Here is a 22,272-nt window from a genome sequence, read left to right as displayed (position 1 = left end):
TCATTCTGCTGAGGGACTTTAACACCCACATGGATAACAACAGAGTACCCTGGAGGAGCGTGATGGAAGGAACGGCCTCTCTGATCTGAACCTGAGTGGTGTTCTGTTATTGGACTTCTGTGCTAGTCATAGTTTGTCCATAACGAACACCATGTTAGAACATAAGGGGTTCCATAAGTCTACATGGCACCAGGACATCCTGGGCTGCAGGTCCATGATAGACTTTGTTGTGTCACTGGATCTGCTGCTGTATGTTTTGGACACTCGGGTGAAGAGAGGAGCAGAGTTGTCAACTGATCACCACCTGGTGGTGAGTTGGATCAAATGGCTAAAACAATGCACTGGTGGAAATGTACCAAGTGAGGACAACCAACTTTTTTTTTTTTTTAAAACATCTGTAAAATTAAAGGCAGTGACAACCAGATATTTTAAATGATATTTATCAGTTCATATGTTACAACTACCTTTCTCCCACAATAACAGAGCATTGTTCTGAAAGTGCAAAGATATCAAAGATAAGAAATAAACGTATGAACGTGAGTAGAAAGATGTCGGCAAACTGAACCGAATCTCATTTGTAAAAAGGACTACTCTCTGTGCAGTTTCCTGAAAAAGAAAGAAAAAAACAAACCGCCTGCTAAAATTGAAACACGAGACTTCTTACAGTAACGGGCAGATTTGTGTGAACTCCTCATTATCTGCGTTCAGCTGAAGCTTACACAAACTACAAGGAAAATAAAAGCTGTTTGAGGGGTTGAACGACAAGGCGATGACATCCATACGTGTCTGATTAAAAAAACACAAGAAGGTGCATTTAAAAATGAAAGAATCCCTTTATCGAGCCAGGATGTTGTGAAAACCTGACAGGAAGCAGATAAGAGTCCAAAGCATCTAAAGTGCAGAGGTTAAAACTGACTTACACCAAACTGGCACAGAGCATCTCAAACACAGCATAAATCAACAAAAACATACGAGTCAAGTCTGAGTTGAACACGTGGACAGTTCTTTGAGACAGTATCCTGTCTGTTTTAGTGTTCCCTCATGTCCTCTAAAACCTAAAGTTTGTCTGAAATAAACGTTTACAGCATCAGACAGACAGTAAAAATGGAGGCTGTTGTTAATAAGTTTAAAACCGTTTAAAAAATCTGACGGAGGCGATGGAAACTTTTCAAACACAGTGGTCAGTGATGTGTGGAGCCTCGGTCTGTAACTCGGGACAGTCTGATGGGAAAACGTGAAGAACAGAAGTGGTCGTGTCTCCGTCGGACAGCTCAGAGACAGGTAGGTAGGTTGTGTGCACGGGGAGCTGGGGGTCAGAGGTCCAGTTGATTCACTGCTGTGCGTCGTCTTCGTGTCTCTTCCTCTTGTCTAGAACAGCTGGATCATGGACTCTCGAGACTTCCCCACTCCGATCCATTTGACTGAGGAAAAAAGGAAGCATTATAAACCTTAGAATTCAAATATATGTATATTGTTTGATTTCAGGAACTAAAGCATCAAGAGAGACACTCAAACAGACTGAGCGTGTTCCTGTGGCACCCGATGGGGTTTAGCTGCACGGACATGTTTGAATGCATTTTAGATCGAGTTTAGAGAAAGTTTTTTACAAGGGATGAAGTCTTTCATTACATCTTTGATGATAAAGACACAATGGAGGACCAGAGGGTGGCCTTAGCCATCACTTCTTTTTCAAGTTATCCAGTTCACAAGGTTTACATATGTATGGTAGTGGCCATCTTGGTTTTTGACGAGGCAACCCAATTTTCAACAGCGACCTTTCTTACACCTAGAGGCATCCACATACAAGAATGGAAGTCAGTACGCTGCTTATTTTTCAAGTTATCCATGTCCGATGGACAGACGGTATTTTTAAAGTCCCCTCTTTGCGTCGCAATGGGGGACAACCAGTAGATGGGAATGTGGTTGAACCTGAACAGAATGGGACAAATATAGCTAAGAGTCAGAACTAACTCTCAAATACTAGAACTGAGTCTATTTTAATTTACAAGATATTATTGCTGCATGCAAAGCTAAAAATAGAAAAAAAGTAATTTAGAAACAGTAAAGTATCATTTTCACGTATTATTCGATGTGTTTGTGTGTATAACCGTACCAGGCACTCCCACATGCTCCTCAACGAAGTGTACATATTTCTGAGCTTTCTCAGGCAGCTCCTCGAAGCCCCTAGCAGCCGACGTGTCACTCTTCCAACCAGGCAGAGTCTCGTACTCCACCTCGACGCGCTGCAACAGCTCCTGATTGGCTGCCGCAAAATTAATCAGAGCAGAATATGGAAACAGTAACCTCACAGTCGGTCACAATAACAGTGAACATGTTAAAGCTTCGAACAAGCTGGAAGATCAGGAAATGGGGTCCGACAACGCAGATACGTGACTTTGACCCAATGTTCCTGATCAGAAATCAGAGCGCTGAAGAGACGAACACAACAGTTTTAAACTCCTGACTCATTTACTGACTCACCTGGAAAGTGAGGTATAGTTTTGCCATCGACTTTGTACACTACGCCCACTTTGAGCTCTGAGAATACATCCAGTATGTCAAGTTTGGTGAGAGCTAATCTGAAAAGAAAGAGAGAGTCATCTTTACAATAAATAAATAATCACTGTTGGGGTTTAAAAAAAACACAAATATCCTTTACTTCTATTGCACTCAAAAGACTATTATTATAACAATGAAAGATTACACCTACGCAGTGAAGCCGTTAATCATGTGTGCATATTTGATGAGCACCAGATCCAGCCAACCACATCGCCGTTTCCTGCCTGTGGTCACGCCGACCTCCTTCCCTCGAGTCTGAAGCAGCTCTCCGGTCTCCTGATCACAATAAGGCAGGGACAAACATTTCTCACAGCAGACTCTTTTTTTACAACTGTCCAGAGTACAAACATACCCTGCTGATAAAGCCTGACCTCAGTTTCAGTCAGAACCAGGAGTTATGGATGATTTAGTAAACATGAACTAAAATAAAAACCAGCAAATGGCGACAATTCACCAAAACTTCCACTAGGTGGTGCTGTCACACAACAAACTACTAATTTTGTGGCAAAATCTCAATCCATTACACCTGATATTAGACATGTTTCATCCTTTTGTTTTTTTTTCAAGTTCTCTGCTACACTTAGTTTTCACTTAACTGTCTCGTTTTAAAGCTGCATCACTTTAAGCAGCCTCCTCTTCCTGTAACGAGCATGCTGTGTCCTCTTACGTTGCACTGCTCCGAGGGGAAAGCACCGATGCCCACTCTGGTGGTGTACGCTTTGACGACCCCGTAAACCTCGCCGACATTCTGAGGAGGCATGCCGAGGCCAGTGCACACCCCACCCACCGTGCAGTTGGACGACGTCACAAACGGATATGTCCCTGCAACAAAATCAACCAAGAAGACTCGTCATTCTTTGAGTTCCTACAACAGAACTAGAGGAAGGACCACCGTCAGATTTTATTTTATTTTGTTTACATTTGTTGCTGCACCTTCCTGGAGGGCTTTCTGTATATTTATTTTTATTTCTCAACTTTTCTTATCTTTCTTTTTTTTTGTTCCATTATTGGTTCCCAAGGAAGCAATTTTTACAAAACATTTGGTCACAACATCACAATGCCAACTTCAGTACTTGAGATAAAATGACAAGTAGACCACTTCCCAGAAAAAAGTTGTGCCAGTCGGAAATGAAATAGAATGCAAAAGAAGAGAACATAATATATATATATATATATATATATATATATATATATATATATATATATATATATATAGATAGTAATAAACATAAAGAAAACCAATGAAACACACAGACTGAAGGCATAGTATTAAATAATGATGTTGTGTATCCATCATAGGAGAGTGGACTATCACGGTGGCTTCATCCCACGTGCTTTCTAAAAATAAAACCTGATCTTCTAATTTTAAAAAATTTTTTCCATCACCTCCACGGGCCGAACCACCGGTCCACCAGGGAAAACTTCGGTGGTCCCGTATGTCAGTCCGCCCCTGGCTTCACAGTAGAAGAGTCCTGGTGCCGAACTGACCTGCCTGCAGTCCAGACCTCTCAAAATGCTACAAATTCTTCATTTCAACATTTGAAATGCTTCCTATGTTCCATTGTGAAATGTGGTTCATGACATTTGCAGATCATTACATTCTGCGATTGTGAAACAGTCTTGACTGTGGTCATTGCTCACAGTAATGAAATGTGTGTTTTGGTACAGCAGCCTGTTAGGGCTGGGTCTGGTCTGTTATTATCTGATTGGAAAAACACCTCATTTAAGCTCTCATGAGAACATTTGTGGATTGAAGGTTTACTGTAATTCTGCTGGAGTGACCCGCAGACTGCTGACACCGGGTGCCTTTGTGCTCATGCAGTCAGGTGACACAGTGATTTTAAACCGGTGAACGTGCGCGTTCAGAAGCAATTCAACTTACCTTTGTCTCTAGTCTGAGCTCCAAGCAGGCTTTTGTAAAGAGCAATGAAATAATCTTAAGATTATCTGGACCAAACCACCAGGTCACTGCAGGCGCATTGAATCACGTATGTAAAGAGTCCACATTAGCAAAAAAATTAGATAGTTTTAAGATTAGCGATTAGTTAAGATGCCCAAACACTGATTCACTGACCGAAGTCTATGTCCAGCAGTGCTGCGTTGGCTCCCTCCACCAGGATTTTTTTCAGAGGTCCATGAAGAGCTTCGTACATGTAGTGCACACCGTCCCTCACCATGGGCTTAAGCCGCTCCACGTAGTCCTAGATAGAAAAAAATCTATACTGTTACTTACAAAATTGCAAGTAAGTCTTAATGACTTTGTTTTACTGGCATTAATTACCTTTAATTTAATCAGCTCTCCCTCTATGTCGATCTCCAGTGTTGGGTACATGGCCTTGTACTGCTGGGCCAGAACTTTATACCTGCAACAGACAGCAGTTTTATTGTCATTTTCCTAACATTAAACACAACATTATTCATCGTGCTGCAGAGGAACATAAATCTTACCATTACCCATCACTACCTGTTGTCCTCCTAAACACACCAAGGAAGTTCTAACTCCTCCCCATCTGGTCAGCAAAGCCATTTCTTACTCCAAATAATTGCAACCAGAACAAACATAACCATTTTTAAAGATTAACTTTACTTAAAAAAAAAAAAACATTCATCCATCCATCTTCTACCGCTTATCTGTGGTCAGGTCGCAGAGGAAACAGGTCCAGGAGAGAAACCCAGACATTCCTCTTCCCGGAGACACTCTCCAGCTCCTCCTGGAGGATCCCAAGGTGTTCCCAAGCCAGAGAGGATACAGAATCCCTCCAGCGACTTCTGGGTCTGCCACGAGGTCTCTTCCCATTGGGAAGTGCCCGAAAAACCTCCAAAGGGAGGCGTCCAGGAGGCATCCTAATCAGATGCCCGAACCACCTCATCCGACTAATTTTGATGTGAAGGAGCAGCTGCTCTACTCCGAGCTCACCTTATCTCTGAGGCTGAGCCCAGCCGCCCTACGAAAGAAGCTCATTTCAGCTGCTTGTTCTTTCTGTCATGATCCAAACCTCATGACCATAAATGCCCTTGGGGGCTATGTTGTCGGGAGGGTCTCTGACAGCAAACTGGCCTCAGGTGAGGGGTCAGACCAAGAGTGATTCAAAAGCCTCGATGGCAAACCAACATATGCATCAACGTGGGCATCAGAGCGCCTGGTGGTCGCGCCTTGGCTCCAGAAAAAGAGACCGGATACCACCTTCACCATGGAGGTCTGGGCGGCAGGCGAGGGAGGGTCCATTGCCATGCCAATTCCTGGTGGCATAAACTAGTTCATCGAAACAAAACCAAAAATCCTAAAAGAATTCCTGTATTTCAAACAGTAAGTAAAACTGAAAGCAAGCCATGAGCAGCAGCAGCGGCTGAGTTCACCAAACAAAACTCAAACTAAAAAGGTCCTTTAAGAACAAAGCAGATGTATAAAAATACAAACTGATTAATACAGCATTGCTGGAACAGACCTTTCCGAGAACTGACTGAAGTCCGCCAGCAAATCGCATATCCTGAGCCCGCTTCGAGCTGCTTTGGCAGAGTAAACTGGACCGATCCCCTTCTTTGTTGTCCCGAGGCTGGAGAGGACCAAGAGAAGGGGGAGGAGAGATGATAAAATACATATTAGGAATTCACAACGTGCTGTTTTACAGTTACAATGTTCAGCAAATAACTCCTCGTGGCTCAGTGATTGTTCTTTTGGTTAAAACAACCCGAGCTGAAGTTCATATGGCTGTTTCTGATACTGAGGTTTAAATTTAACAGAGTTAACAATAAACAAGACGTCCTACGCTGAATGCAGTCAATAATACATTGATAACATTGAGCTGTATGTGCTAAACCTTACTTGATCATTTCTCATGTGACAAAACCAACCTGTACACCAATTTAGTAACCCAGACACAAAAAATATCTCCTCACACTGCTGTAACAGCTGTCAGATATGACAGAGGAGGACTATTATAAAACAAAACAAACTAAATACACATTTCATGTTAGCATGTCAGCATGTACATATGATAAGTCGTTTCTACTGAAGGGAGGGCTCGGCACGGCAACATTTGCTTACCCAACATGCAAACTACAGAGCATAAATAGACAAAGATCCTCCGTGGTTACTGAGTTTCACTTTTAGCAGCAGTCAGTGTAAAACATGCACTGGTGGACAGCTGGTGGATTTCTCTTTTTTATTCTTTACCTTTGGTTATATATTTGTCCTAATGAGACCAAGTGAATGAAAACATCTGAGACTGATAGTTTCACTAAAAACCATAAAAGTCTAATTCAAGGTCCAGCATTAATTACAGGACTGTATCACCCACCGCCTGTCATGCAGGAAACTATTTTATGTCAGGAAATGACAGACTTATAGTTGTTGGCCAAACTTTGAAAATAACGTTATGGTAATCTTGTGCAATATTACAAGACTCTCGGCTACTTCCACGTCAAATTTCAGCTCAGTATCCGTAAAAGTGACTGAGTTAGAGCCCTCATTCTGTTGGCTAGTGTGGATTAGTTGTGGCAGCCATCTTGAACCAGGTTGGCACCAAAAGTCAATCAGTTGTAGATGCACGTGAGATGATTATTTCCTGAAAGTTTCATTAAAATCTGTCCAGTGGCTCATGAGAGGTTTTGGTAACACGTACACAAACATTATCAGCAGTAGCAGCAGCCTTCACAGGCGATAATAAAACCCGAGTTATTGTGTATTGAGTGATCTTTTTGTAACAAGTTTTGTATTTTCCGAGAAGCTTATTTGTAGCATTTCAACACTCAGGTTTTATAGGCTCTTTACATCTAAACTCTGTGATGCGACTCCTGCAGAGCGTGAACTGTAGCCTGACCTCCAAACCTGCTGAAAGCTTGTAAAAACTGGACCACGAGGGCTGACTGGAGAACATTCACCCTTTCTGTGTCTCTCCCCCATCTGACAGCTCATCTTCACGCTCCTTCGGCTGGTTTCAACATTTCTCACATTCAGTTCAGAAGTTTACTGCTTGTGCAAATAATGAGCATGAAAAAAAAAAAAAAACGTTTTAAGCAGAGGTAGTTGGAGAGGATTTTCAGCCGGTTGCAGGTTTATATTCTCACTGGCAAACCAGTCTGACCTTTTTGAAAAAGCCTTTATTTAGAGCAAAAATCATACTTTTGTATGCGACTTTGTCCAAGTACAAACACATGCACTGTTAACCAGCTGAAGTGATGACACTGCTCTTCTACATCAAGTAAAGTATCATAAAGTGCTCACAGTGTCAGAGTTTTCTTAAGAAGTTGTATTATCGAAAAATTCAGCTTCTTATCTGAAAATAACTATGCCAACCTAAACGGTTTCTTTTCAGCCACACATGAAGTCTCACTCACGACTGGATGTCGTTTTCTCACACTGTACATCTCTGCTGCATCTAATTTTAACTTCACAGCTTAAAACAAACTCAAAAAAACCCTTTTAAGCATGCAGTTCATGTGACACATGAACATACTCATGTGTTCAGTGAGTTTGAGGTTGTTACAATAAGGAAGTTCCCGAAAACGACTGAAGAAATTTGCACTTTCGTCAACAAACTGATGCAACAAACCAAACCCATCTCATCTTCTGTTCTAACTGCTTTTATATGAGGGTTCCATTTGAGAAGCTGTTTTTTCTGTAGGAGAGAATAACCGCCATTAAGTCTGTAACACCAGAAATATTTAAAACATAAGCGTGTGAGAGCCACAGAAAAGAAATCTTCTAATTGTGAGATTAAGGAACAGAGACTTTGTTAAAGGTGCTCATTGCGAACTATGAAATAAAACATAAAAAAATGATATCCTGAACTCTAGCAAATGGTGCAGTTTGAAAAAGTTTATATGCGATACTGAAATGTGGGTACGCACTCAATGTAAACAAACTCAAGCACGTGGAAGCTTGAGTGACGAGGCTGACCTACATTAGGCTGGCTGTAGTCGGTTATATCGTGTACACTGATTAGATTTTCCTGAAAAAAGGGGGTGACACGCACCCAGTTTTCAAGTTCATTTCAGTTTAGATTGTTTTAAAAAGGCTATCTGAATATTTAACTCAGCAAATCTGAGCACAAATTTGTATCAATACCTCAGAGTTGCCAGACTTCTTGACCCAAAATGGCTTTCAGTCACTTTGGCCATTTCCGTAAGTAAACAAACGCATGTGGGAGTTGGCCTCCAGTCACAACCTTTGCTTACAATTTTCTTAAGGACACATTAACCCACAATACGAGACAAAAAGAAAGAGAATTTTGGGGTTTTTTTTGAACAGTCTTTAAGATACGGCAATGAGTACCTTTACCCTTGAGATGTTAAAGAGTGAAGTCCGTATGCTGTGTTATGGTTAAAAACTTTACACCACATTTAACCTCTTAAATCACTTAATCTGCATTTTACAGTTGTGAGCTTTGTGACATCAACATTAAACCTCTAAAACAATGTTAGAAAAAGGAAAAGCTTCCATGACAAATCAAGTATCACACTATTATTAAGATAAACAAAGAATCATGCATGTGACATGATTTTCCTTCCACGTTTGTGATCAGCGTGTTGTGATCAGCGTGTTGTGCGCAGCGACGTGTTTCAAGCATTTTCGAAAGCAACAGGTTTCTTACTTCTTGCCCGCCTGCTCTTGCCTCTGCTGTTCCTGAACGCCGTCGACCGCTTGGTGGAAGTCGAACACTGCAGAGGAGGGAGAGAGGGGACACACACTCTCACACACCTCGGAGAAAGCAGGGCTCACACGTCCACCAACACACACTCACACGTTTCTTCATGCGTACGCTCGAGCTTTCACACAGATCGAAACAGAGTACGGGCCTGGGAGGACTTACCGATGTGTGCTCTATCGGAGATGATCAACCTTTTCTCCCAGTCTTTTAGGCCTAAACACAGAGGTACACTTTGAGTATTTTCAGTGTTAAAAAAAAAAACAAAGCAAAAACTTTTGTTTCTGCCTAAAAACACTCACTTTTTCCTTTGCGTTGGTTCTTTTCGGCCTCTTCAAACAGCCCTGGAAGATGGATGACAACACCATTACCTGAGGGGGAAAAAAACAAAACCAATTAATGACATCTATATTTATTTTTTTAAACTAGAGACTTAGTCAGTTTTATTCAAGATCAAAGATAGCTGCTATTTTGAGCACAAACCTCCGCCAAGACCCAATATCGTTGTCATAATGGGTCTGATAAACGATGACATCAGCATCATGTGACGTGAGAGCGCAAACCTCCCCCTAGACCATAGGCTCATTACAAGGTTACAGGATCTGAATCGAGATCCTGATCACCATCAAAATTTATTCATTTGTTCTTCGGGACAACATGTCCTGAAAGTTTCATTAAAGTCAGGTAATTACTTTTTGAGTAATCTTGTGCACAAACAAACAAACACTACTGAAAACATGTACCTCCTTGATGGAGGTCAGCTACTAAATATCTCACAAAGTTCATGAAGGCCACCTTCAGAATATGGTTCTCTTTAGGTGTTCTGTGCCCAAATCAAAACAGGCCGTTGGTACAGTCTGCAAATGCATGTCGGAAGGTCTTAAACTCTCGTCGAAAGTGTCGTTCTTCTTCAGCCTTCAGCTACCTGAAGTCTGATTTCGAGGTAAATCTCAGCTACAGCGAGCGACTACGCCTGCGTGTGAAGCCAGCCTAATTGTGCTGCTAAACGGAGTAACTGTGCCCGGCGAAGGCGGCCTGATTGATGCCTGCTCTCAAGAGTAATCCAGCCGCTCACTAATTAGCTTTTAATCGAGCTTTATTAAATTGAAAAGGTGAGGTAATTACTGTGAATGAATTAAGTGTAAAAGGGAGGGGGGGGTTACAGGATGACACCATCAGAACAAATGCCTCACAGACAAAATTAAAGGCTACATCAAGTCACTGCTGAATGCTCATTTAAATTTGCACACAGCTTGAAAGATGCTAACGAAAGTACAGCGCGAGATATGAAGGAGGCAAAGTGTTTCTTTAAGACTAACTGTGGTTTGTGTTTGCAATATTAATCTGACTTAATGAATCTGTTAATCCTTTTACCGAAACTGTGAAACCGCTGCACTGATTACCTGTGTTAACGAAGACGGCGATCGACCAATAGTCTGCTCTAAGTATTTAAGGGGAAATAACAAAATCGATCAAACGCATTAAAACTACAACCAGCGTGTTGCGAGATCTGTCGCCGAAGAGCAACTGAGGCTGATGGAGCCGACTCATCTTGTCCTCAGTTTATGGCACTGCCATGACTTGCCCCACTTGTGCATATTTATAGATCAGCTCATAACAATATTGTTTACCATCGTACATAGGTAGGCAGACGGGTCACTGGAATGAAATACAAAAACAAAACGTAAAGGAATATTCCTGAATTGGAAGCATCAGCCACATTAACATATATTAAGACTAGACACAGGATCAGAAGCAGGAAGTTGAAGACACAAAAGAGAAGCGCCCCTGAGTGGCTTTAAGCCCCGCCCCTCCGTGTAAATGAATGGGACGTTTTCCTGACTAAAAAAAAATGATAATAAACTCCAGAACTTTTTTTTTTCCAGCTCTTTATTTTTGTTGCTCTTACTTTGCTGCTGTTTGTTTAAATGTGATTTTTTTTAAACGCATTTAGTTTCAGGGACTTATTTAAGACTTTAAAGAGAGTATAACGTTACATTGTGATTGACAGGGTGCGCTGGGATGGCGTGCAGGCTTACAACTCAATTAACTATTTCTCAAGATAAGTGAAAACTCCGACCTGTTGATGGCAGTAAAGGGAAAACTGAGGGGATTATCAAGGATGCATTAGATTTATTTAATAAACACAGACAATAGCAGTGGACAGACTGAGTGGGTCTAAAAGTATATCTGTATCACAAAATTAGCACTAAAGAGTAGATGCTGAAACTTTAAATGTATGTCTAAATATCAAATGTCAAAAAGGCCGGCTGTCTTAACTGAAAGTAATCTGATTCCCTTCTATAACACACAACAATAGAAAATAGATGATGAGTTTAACTTGGTATGAAATTTAAGTACTGCAGCGTCTATCAAACTGCAAAATAAATAAATATGGGTGGGGCGATCATAAGACATGTGGAAACAATATCAGTTTAAGTGCTTGTTGCGCTGGAAACACCACACTGCAGACCTCCCTGAGCAGCAGAGCCTGCAGACGAGCACAAACATCAAAGAGAAAACGGCGAAGATGTGATTAAGCATCAGCCGTCATCCGTTAAAGTGCAGACGCGGGGAGTGTTTGGGAGGCTTAAAGAAAGAGTTCGGGCTCCATTAGCTAATGAAGTTAGTGCAGATGGGTGGACGTGGGGACGCGGTGTGGGCTGCGGCCTGGACCCGAGTCAAGCTGGTCACACTTCAAAACAGACTCTGCAGCAGCAACGACGCAGGCTCAAAGTACTCTTCGATTCATTTAGGAGCGTGTGTTAATGTGCGTGCACACCGAGTAAAACATGAGAGCGTGTTTGAGTGTTTAACACACCGATGAAGGCAGTGACTTTGGGGTTGATGATGCCGCTGGGCAGGAGGTGGAAGTCATACTCGACCGAGTCCACCACCACTGTGTGTCCAGCGTTGTTGCCGCCCTGCAAAGGAGAAAGGAGGTGATGATGATGAGTAAAAGGCAGCAGAAACACAGAGGGAGCTGCGTAGCTTCATTTTGAAGATCGTGAAGATGGGCTGAATAGTTTGGCGAGTACTAACAAGCATCATTCATTCTGTAGTTCTCTGGCCACTGTGTTAGTTTCATCAGACTGTGCTGTTGCATAAAGTCTCACTCAAACCTACAAAGAAGAACAAGTTAAATAGATTGCTGGTATGCAGAGTTTATTATTGGAATAGTCATTTATTCTTCATACCCAACATCCCTCCAACGTGTTCTGTCAAGACTGCAGCTCCCAGTTGAGCCTCAAAGTAAACTCAGATCATTTTCAAAACAAAGAAATGGAGCTGGAGGAATATCCTGAGGTTTTATAGCAACACTAAATGTTTGCCTGGCAGACGGTAAGTTTTAGTGAAAAGTTCTGCTGAGCTTTAAGGTGGCATCACAAAAACACCAACAGATTTCTATTTTTTTTTTTTATTCATTCACACTGAAATAAAGTGGAATGAACCAAATTATAATTGGACTGTTTCCTTGCATTTGAGTTGAACTTTCTGTGCATGGCGCATCTGAAACACCCTTTGTTGTTAACCGGTGAAAAATAGAAACAACCTGAACATTTTTAAAGGAGTTTTCAGCCAATGGACAGCAACACAGATGAACCAAATCATCGAACGTCTAGTGATTGTCTCTTAAAAAACAAACAAAAAAAAAAACACAGCAATATTGAGACCAAAATTTACAAATGAAAACATAAATTTACCCCAAAGCTTCCCCAAAACAAGGTAGTATTTATCTTCCTAAACTGTTCAGTATAAAGCATTTACCAGCGGCAAATACATGACACTGATCAGAACAGTGTTTTTATACGTATCAATACTATCAAAACCCATTTAATGCTGCTGAAGTTATTTATACTTGCTGGATGCAGCACAGTACATATGTAGTCTAGCACAGCTGACTGCTGACAAACAAAGCACAAAAGAAACCTAAAAAGGGAACGGAGAGCTCTTAGAACAGGGCGTCACAAATCGACCTGATCTGCTCCTTCTCGCCCGACCTCTAACTGCCAGAAAGCAAGATTAACGAAGATAAACACAGAAGTTACTTGAAAATTAAGCTGAGCCTGCGTTTTGCTTTGATTACAACAAGAACACCGCAGGTTGATCCGGGCCGTAGCAGCTGGCGTCACAGCTCCCTCCTGTGACCAAGACGTCGGCTCCGGATATAAATCAAACCCAGCATGTGCTTTTAAAAGTTATTCCTGGCCACTGCAGTACCCTGGAGGGGCAGAGGGGAAACTCATGATGGGGGCAGAGATGCCTCTCCTTTTAAGATGGTTCTTTTACAAGATCACCCCCCTCCCACACACACACACACACACACACACACACGCACACACACACACACACCACCCCAACAGAACCAAACAACTCCAGTTTTCCTAGAGTCCCCTGATCAGGTCTGGTTGTTGCCCTCATCTATCAGGGTTGAGTTTTTAAAATTACAAAAAGACATCAGAACAGTTTTAGGTCACATTTTAGGCCCTGAGAGACCAGATGTAACATGCAGGTAAATACACACCTGTAGGGTCTGACATTAAAAGTGTCCTCTATCAGAATAAACAGATGTAGGATAAAAAATAAAATGATTTGGACCTTTAACTACACGCCTCTCCGCTCTGGTATAAAAGAGAACATCTAATCAGAAATAAGTCCTTAACTCCAAAAAGTCTCAATTTAAAAATAAAAAATAGAAAAAAAAGGTGTGGTGGAAAGAAAAAAAAAACAGTTTATAACCTGAACTCAACAAGTCAGCTCCACTTAAGGTTAGTTGCTAAATTGGAAACTGTTTAACCATCGTTTTCCTGAAAATTAAAAAAAAAAAAAAAAGGTATGAATTCTGTCATGAGACGACCTTCGCTCTGCTTGGTGGATTTAGACGCACCTTCTTAACGGTTTGCTAAAAGAAAATGTGTTCAAAAGCACAAATTTAAAAACCCATATCCTGTTTGATCATTCACGATAAACTTCCCGTCACGCCGTGCAGCTCGTTTCCTGTTATTAACGTCAATATGGAACTGGAAACAATGCAAGTTAAACAGTCTCAGTTTGTGTCCCGAGGGAAACATTTATCAGCACCGTCTCACTGAATCATCCGTGTAAAAATGTAACAGAAAGTTGTTTCCGTTCAGCTTCAGCTTACGGAGCGTCCTGCGACGTGTGATTCTCCTCCAACACACGGGTTGTGTTGAGCACGCTGTCTCTGAGCAACGCGAGCAGTTAAAAGCCATGACGACTGCCGAAATACACAATTTTTCAGTGTTTTTGATAGGAATTTTTATGCTTTTCACACAGTTTCTACATCATTAAATGAGGATTAATGTAATTCAAACTCATCTGTTTTTTTTTTTTTTTTTAAAAAAAACAGCAAATATTCCTCGCTTTTGTTTACAGCTAAATTCAGCAATCAGTTAAAGAAATTCTCCCGTTGTCTCCCGCAGGACAACTCATTCCATCTGATCTTGGCTCCAACGTTCGCTTTAACGCTCTCCACCGCTCGATTTCCTCATCCAGAGCGACTCGGCTTCTGTTCACTCTCGTCCTCACCGCTTTTAGTCGCCGTTTCTTTTTCTTAAGAAGAAGAAGAACTCCCAACATTTTCCTCTTTCCACCCGGTGTCTCTGACTCCATCGTCCTCCCTCTGACTCTGTTTACATCCGGGGATTATTTTTACCGACTCGCTCAGAGACTCGTGAACTCGTAAGTGTTCGAATGTAAACAAATGGCTCGTAATTGTTGGCAACTGCTGATTTTACTCATTTATTACAAATAATGCTGCAAACTTTTAGTGGTGAGTGATGCATATTTATTAGTTATTTTTATCATAAATGATACACAAAAACATTGAGAAATTGCGTATTTTGACAGCTATTATAGCTTTAAACCAAACCTTTTGCCTTTTTAATGTATAGTTTGACATTAAACTTTAAAAAGACATTTAAGTGAAGACAGTTTTAAAAGGATAGTTTTAGTTTAGATGTAATATATGTAATATAGATATAATATTTGCAGGGGTAGGCAACGCTGGTCCTTGAGAACCACTATCCTGCATGTTTTCCTTGTTTCCCCCGCTCCAACACACCTGATTCAGTGGTTAAATTAACTCTTCATGTTCTGCAGAAGCCTGTTAATCCCCCACTGATTCAAATCAGGTGTGTTGGAGCAGAGGAACAAGTAAAACATGCAGGATAGTGGCTCTCAAGGACCAGGGTTGTGATGCAAAATACTGTTTGGTTTTTGCAGGTACAAACATGCGCAGGTTTGACGTGAGTACGTGACGTATTCAAATAACAGAATACAACCATTGTTTACCAAACCTTCAGCGAAAAGGTTAACAGAGCAACGGCTTACGTTCCCCACCCACGTTTATTTTGTTTAGTTTTTGCAAATATGTCCACACTGAAATAGTCCATCATTATTATTAATATTTTTATCACCCGAAGCTGAAAGGAGAAGGTGGATGAGAATGTTTTTGCCCGTGCGTCCAAAATATTTCATGAACCACTGGACAAATTTGAATGAAACTCTTAGAAACTAACGGCTGTACCTCGGTGGATTTTACAGGTACAAAAGTAGAATTTGACGTGGTAGTAGCCGAGAGTCGTCCCCAGCACAGACCCTGATGTCTCACGTTAGAGAGCACAGAACGTTATTTTCAAGGTTCGACCAAAACGGCAACAACGACGTCAAGGCGGGACGCTAAGCCTTTAACTATGAAACAGATCATAAAAAAAAAAAAAAATTAAAACACTTTTTTGCTATAAAAGCAAAGATCTATGACTAAATCTACAAAACAAACATGACTGAGTTGCACTTGGCGGTGAAGGAGGAAACAATATCTGTTCGGTTGGATATGAAGTGCTTTGGTTGAATTTACAGTTTTAAAACAACAAACATATCAGAGCGTAGGGCATCAGTTTTAAACAGCTTTATCTGAGTCGCCAACGCCCCAAACCTTCAGTTCCAGCGTGCTGAAAACTAAGGGCGTGGGCAGCTTAGGAGCTGGCAGTATGTCAAAGTGAACCACTCCATATATGATGGATATAGCGTGCGTGCGTGTGTGTATTTGTATAAATATATATATAATGTGTAATCAGTCTTGTGTTTTGCTCCCTCTGCTGCCCACTGCTCCGGTCTTAGAGGCCCGGTTTGTAAGGAACGCCGAGCAAAACTGCTTGCAAAGCTGGGTTTATAAAAAGATCAACACTATGTGCTCCGCTCACTCAAATATCAGCGAATTCCCCCCACCCCGCCCCACCCCACAAACATATACACTCATGTGACAGAGTACAGAGGGAACGATGTGCACGGTGCTTTTTATTATTATTTTATCCCTTCCTGTTTTAAGTAGAGCTTTAGTCTTGGCAGAAAGACACTCTGATGCTCAGGAGTAGCTCTGTTATGCCAACTTGTTCCCACCAGAGAAAACTAACAGCTCTCTGAACGCGGCCGTAGTTCCAGGACTCAGACCTTAAACGCCATCATGATGAGGAGGCTCAACTTCATGAGAACTAAACAAATAAAAGGAATGCATATCACCCGGCAGAGGTTAAAACTAAGATCACCTTGTGTCTAAAAGGATGAAGTTGTGACCGTTTTGGTCAAGCCGTGAAAAACACATGTGTGCAAAATCTCAGGTGAGCTCTCAGTATCTGTTGAAAATGACTTTCAGCTACCACCACTCCAAGCTTTAGCCCGAGATCTCTAAAACCGACTGAGTTATAGCCTTCTTTTTTGTGTGCGTTTGTTAACGCATACTTGCTGTGAGAGCAATCTTGAACTGGACTGGGTCGTGTAACAGATGTTGTGATAACAAGCACACACAGAGACGGGCAAAAAAAAACATTAGCGCTCTGCCGTTGCCTTTTGGAAGCGGGTGATAACTACATCAATACGTACATGTACTGACAAGTTTGACTCGAATCCTAAAAACCTGACTTAGGATAGAAAAACACGCTGAAAGCAAAGAAGGGTGATGTTTTTGCTTGCGTCTGCTTATCTGTAGCTCCAGCGAAATAATGAACAAACATTGTTGAAATGTTCAGAAAGTAATCACTGAGTTGAACATCTACAACGGATTAACTTCAGGACTAATCCATGATGGCCGCCTCAGTCGCCTGACCTGAGAAAAAACAAATAAGTGGCTACAACTCGTCTAATTTCGCAGCTCTTCAGTTAATATTAACAGCTGAGAGTTACCCCAAAACAGACAGGTTGTGCGACCTCTTTACTTAACCTTGGCGTTACCTGTGTGAGGCAACCCTACTTATGTGTTAGCAAAATATTTCATGAAACACTCAGAAAGTAATTATTGGACGAGCATCTACAGCCCATTCGCTTATGGAGTCAACCCAATTCAAGATGGCCGCCACAAAAATGGCTTCACCTCAGTGAATTTTGCGGCTTTTGAGCTAAGATTTGGTGTAGTAGTAGCTGAGAGTCACTGACAACACATACTCTGAGCACGAACAGATGTCACATAAGACTGAACATAAGGTTTGTCCAAAATGGCTGCAACTCCATGATCTTTCAACATAAAATAATTTTAGCCATTAATGGAAAGGATGGAAGACCTGTGCACAAATATGAGTTATAACTATTACAGCTTAAATAAAATGTCAAAGAAAATGTCCATGTCTAAACAGGAAACAAGACTTTTAAAATAGAATGAGACAACTTCGGATAAAGCAGGTTTATAAAAGGTAATTTAGGCTGTAATTCCTCAGTGAATTTGTAATTTGACTTGTCTGGTTTTACCTGAAAGCACAATTAATACCTGCAGCTACCACAGGTGATTATGTAATTGCAGGTGTTTAAAAAGCTGAGCAGCTACTAGCAGGAATTCAAGGTGACTTTAGCAAAACAAAGTTGCTAACTAGAGAAGTCAAGCTTGTTGACAACAATGCTGCGTTCAGGAAGTAGCTTTTAAAATGGGAGAAAAAAAAACAACAACAAATCAACACCTTGGCTTGACATTCAGCGCGGTTAGCATTAGCCTCGTTGTCACACCTGATAAACAGCCAGGTATAAATGTGGCGCCACTTCTCGGTGACGGGAGACACTGTCACAGTCGGAAGCTGGAGGGATGTTTGTTTAGTTTTTGTTTCCCCGACGCAACGTGAACGCAACCCGACGCCGGCCAACGGTTACCTGTGGCGCTGACCCGTCAACAGACGCCTCCTAACGGTGACCACGTACCTGGCATCTGCACACCATGTCCGCATCTTGCGCCAGCAGGTCCACGACTTTCCCTTTTCCTTCGTCGCCCCATTGAGCCCCGAGCACCACGGTCACCTTGTTGCCGACGGCCGGTCTGTGCGCCCGTTTCGCCGGGCTGCCTCCCCCGCCGTTCGAGGCCCCGGCGGCTTCCTGACTCCCACTTTCAGACATTTCTGCTGCGGGCTTCCCGGCTGACTGCGCCCGAGCCTCGCTGCCCGAAGATAGGAGAGACGCGCGAAGAGGATCACTCCTCCGCGGGTACGTGAGAACGGCTGCGGAGCGTCGCAGAGCGCATGCGCCGCTGTCTGAACCCCAAGTTTAAAAACGCACTCTAACGTGAAACGAACGGAAATCCATCACCGAGTCAAATAAGTCACGTGAGAGTTTTATTTTAAACCAAAACAAAACTCGGGTTTCGCGAATCCGAGTGCCAGTGAATCATCTTCACTGATTCTACGACCTCAGGTGGCGCTCCCACTTTTGGAGGTGTGTTCACGTACAGGGAGGGGTGGTAGAAATACTATCAGAAATACTCTATTACAGGGACAGTAGGACCCCTGTATTTGCAGCAGTACTTAAGTACTTTTGAAGCAGAAAGCACTCTAATCTGAATCCTCACTGGTATATAAGTGATAGCTAACTGATCAGTAAAAAAGCATTTGGAAGAGGTTAAGATTGAGCTAATTTAAACAATGTTGTATATTCTGTGGGATTATGTATTTTAATACATCACATTTGGTACAAATCGTACAGATTTTAATCTGACAGTAACTATGCAGAGAAGACAGTGCAGCTGAAATACTGAGTAGCAAAACTTGAAATACTGAAGCAGAATAGTTGAATAAATGCAACAAAAGAGACTAAACTGGTAGTTTGATCTATTAGATATGAAGCAATAATAACAGATGTACTGGTTATAGTGTCTTTTAATGAAAAGCTGCACTGTTCTTGTCATTATTCATTACTCAGATTTAGTTTGTTTTGTTTGTATTAGATTGTATATTAAAAACTGAACTTTATGTAATTGGCTAAATCTTATTGGTCACCTACCACCATTATCAAATGATCAGTTTTAACATGTAGAGACACAGAAAAGAAAGTCTTTATATTTGTCCCCCGGTGAAGTTAGCTGTAGTCTGTCTGTCTGTCTGTCTGTCTGTCTGTCTGTCGATCAGCAGCCTCAGTGCAGTTCCCATCACGACTGTCCTTTGGTTTCCTTTGAGCACAGCGTGGGACGGATGGTCAGCTGGGTGGATGAGAGGAAACAGCGGGCTTGAGGGTCACGACGTTTCCACAGTGACCCTGCTGAAAGCAAACACCCAGATAAATACGTCTCGATCAGTCCTCGACTCCAGGGATCCTGTGGTTGTCCGTTCCCACCGAATGCATCGGATGAAAGGGAACCTGGAGGGTGAAACGCGTCGTCTTGTTTCCTGTCTACTTTCTTTTAAATTAAGCAGCTGCAGCAATAAATCTCTGCCCGAGTGAGAATGAGTGACAGGATGCACAGCAGGGTCAAGGTCACACAACAAAGTAAGAGTCTACTGCTAAGATTTATCTATTTTTTTTTAAACTGAGCTCTGGAAACTGGACATCTGTCCAGCCAAAGATCATCTGAAGCAATTAATAAATAAATAGTCAAAGAAAGTAATTCTATGTATGATTAAATGTATTCTTGCTAACATCTCAAGACTGTTTTTGTTTTTCAGCAGCCAGTTTGGACCAATAAATGAAGTTTACAGATAAAATGTCATCAGGTTTCAGTCTGACCATAGAGTTAAAAAGATTAGTGACATCTGGAGGCTAACTGAAGCACTGACACCATTTACATCCCATGTCAGCAGTAAAAGTTTAAAAAAAAAAAAGAAAAACCTGTGTGGTCGTTTTAATCTGATGTTTTTGTTAATTTATACTAATTAATGATTACATCATCATCATTACATGTTGAAATGAGACATTTACTTGTTGTTAGAATGTGTCAGACATTTTTTTTTAAATCCTAATAAGCAGACACACTCACCCAGCCAATAAAAACAACACTTCAGATTAGAAAAAGAGTTCGGTTGATTAGGAAAATGATAATAATGTTTGAATTGATGCAGCTTAAGAACGAGACGGTTAAGTGAAAACTAAGTGTAGCAGAGAACTTAAAAACATTTACAACAAACAAAAGGATGAAACATGTCTAACATCAGATGTAATGGATTGAGATTTTGCCACAAAATTAAAAAAAGGCAACGAGATTCTTTTAAACAGTGTCACTGTTTCTAAATTTATTTTATATTTTTATACCTGTGTATATGCATTAATCAATTTTGTTTTTGTAACCAGGTTGCTGTGTACTGCAGATTTCTGCCCAGGTCCCCCTTGAAAATGAGATCTGGATCTCAATGGGGTTTACCTGGTTAAATAAAAATAAAGAAAAAAATCTGTTGTGTAACAGCACCACCTAATGGAGGTTTTGGTAAATTGTCATCATTTGCAGGTTTTTATTTTAGTTCTTCAAGTTTACTAAATCATCCATAACTCCTGGTTCTGACTGAAACTGAGGTCAGGCTTTATCAGCAGGGTATGTTTGTACTCTGGACAGTTGTAAAAACAGAGTCTAATGTGAGAAATGTTTGTCCCTGCCTTATTGTGATCAGGAGACCGGAGAGCTGCTTCAGACTCGAGGGAAGGAGGTCGGCGTGACCACAGGCAGGACACGGCGATGTGGTTGGCTGGATCTGGTGCTCATCAAATATGCACACACGATTAACGGCTAAGAGCCCAGTGTGAGAGCACAGATGTTTGTGTTACATTAAATAAAATGTGCTGAGCTTTACGTATAAATCATCTGTGAACTCAGTAAACTTAAAAACATCCAACTGTTGATATCTGAAAAGAAACTCCAGTCAATGTCCAAAGCAATTTTCTAAACATTGTTCAGAGTTGACATAAAATCAAAGCCTTCTAAGGTTTATAATGCTTTCTTTTTTCCTGTCCCGAGTTACAGACCGAGGCTCCACACATCGCTGACCAGTGTTTGAAAAGTTTCCATCGCCTCCGTCAGATTTTTTAAACGGTTTTAAACTTATTAACAACAGCCTCCATTTTTACTGTCTGTCTGATGCTGTAAACGTTTATTTCAGACAAACTTTAGGTTTTAGAGGACATGAGGGAACACTAAAACAGACAGGATACTATCTCAAAGAACTGTCCACGTGTTCAACTCAGACATGACTTGTATGTTTTTGTTGATTTATGCTGTGTTTGAGATGCTCTGTGCCAGTTTGGTGTAAGTCAGTTTTAACCTCCGCACTTTAGATGCGTTGGACTTTGGACTTATAAACTATCTCAAATTTCCATTAGGACTGGTACAACAGAACCAAGGTTCTGGGTTCCTGCCTTCTACTTTAGACAGTACTACCGAGTCTGAACCCATTTCACAGTCAGATTCCCCCACTGAACCCCCTGTTAGCCCATCTGAACAACGAGACAATTTGATTAATCAAACAAAGTTTGTGGCAAAGTTATGATTTTACAAAAAAAGAGATACTGGATAAAGCCTGTCAACTATGCATCCAAAACAACACAGACTTCTGAAAAGTCTTAGTAAATGTCAATCTTGGAGCCTAAACTGCATTAGTAATAACATGTTGATGCACGTGGCATGCAGCTAATAACTAAAATAGGTGAAAAGATTAGATAAGACCTCTCCCTGGGCTGCCACCTTATCGTGGTGGAGGGGTTTGAGTGTCCCAATGATCCTAGGAGCTATGCTGTCAGGGGCTTCATGCCCCTAGTAGGGTCACCCAAGGCAGACAGGTCCTAGGTGAGGGGCCAGACGAAGTGCAGCCCAAAG

The 22,272-nt window shown here is 41.4% G+C and overlaps 1 protein-coding gene and 1 long non-coding RNA gene across 5 annotated transcripts; one reads left to right on the top strand and one right to left on the bottom strand.

The window, feature by feature from the left end:
- Positions 1–324: 324 nt before the first annotated feature.
- On the bottom strand, positions 325–18,663 carry adss2 (adenylosuccinate synthase 2). 3 transcript variants are annotated; one of them, XM_017432747.3, is made up of 13 exons: positions 18,408–18,663; positions 12,028–12,130; positions 9,509–9,577; positions 9,372–9,422; positions 9,153–9,219; positions 6,006–6,113; positions 4,841–4,922; positions 4,634–4,760; positions 3,227–3,381; positions 2,711–2,835; positions 2,482–2,579; positions 2,114–2,263; positions 325–1,421 (listed from the first exon to the last, which is right to left on the bottom strand). In XM_017432747.3, exons 1-13 carry the CDS (start codon positions 18,597–18,599, stop codon positions 1,369–1,371), a joined length of 1,380 nt encoding a protein of 459 aa, XP_017288236.1. In that variant the 5' UTR covers positions 18,600–18,663; the 3' UTR covers positions 325–1,368. The 3 variants fall into 3 exon arrangements, with proteins under 3 accessions (XP_017288236.1, XP_017288244.1, XP_037829602.1); XM_017432755.3 differs by lacking the exon at positions 18,408–18,663 and adding an exon at positions 14,757–14,859; XM_037973674.1 differs by lacking the exon at positions 18,408–18,663 and adding an exon at positions 12,249–12,845.
- On the top strand, positions 14,775–21,736 carry LOC112451100. Of its 2 annotated transcripts, none has more exons than XR_003039848.2 (3): positions 14,775–14,909; positions 19,657–19,961; positions 21,074–21,735. It is a non-coding gene; the product is annotated as an uncharacterized LOC112451100 (long non-coding RNA). The 2 variants fall into 2 exon arrangements; XR_003039849.2 differs by lacking the exon at positions 14,775–14,909 and adding an exon at positions 18,571–18,686 and having other exon boundaries at positions 21,074–21,736.
- The last annotated feature ends 536 nt before the right edge of the window (positions 21,737–22,272 follow it).

The sequence above is a fragment of the Kryptolebias marmoratus genome, linkage group LG22 (assembly GCF_001649575.2).
Source record: "Kryptolebias marmoratus isolate JLee-2015 linkage group LG22, ASM164957v2, whole genome shotgun sequence".
In the NCBI taxonomy this organism is placed as follows: domain Eukaryota; kingdom Metazoa; phylum Chordata; class Actinopteri; order Cyprinodontiformes; family Rivulidae; genus Kryptolebias; species Kryptolebias marmoratus.
This window is presented reverse-complemented; position numbering and strand designations above follow the sequence as displayed.

Excerpts from the sequence above, each read along its gene's own strand:
- adss2 (XM_017432747.3), bottom strand. The coding sequence starts at position 18,599 with ATGTCTGAAAGTGGGAGTCAGGAAGCCGCCGGGGCCTCGAACGGCGGG. Across the intron at positions 9,220-9,371 it reads CTCCGATAGAGCACACATCG|TGTTCGACTTCCACCAAGCG; the intron begins GTAAGTCCTCCC and ends CCTCCTCTGCAG. Across the intron at positions 4,761-4,840 it reads GAGAGCTGATTAAATTAAAG|GACTACGTGGAGCGGCTTAA; the intron begins GTAATTAATGCC and ends TTTTCTATCTAG.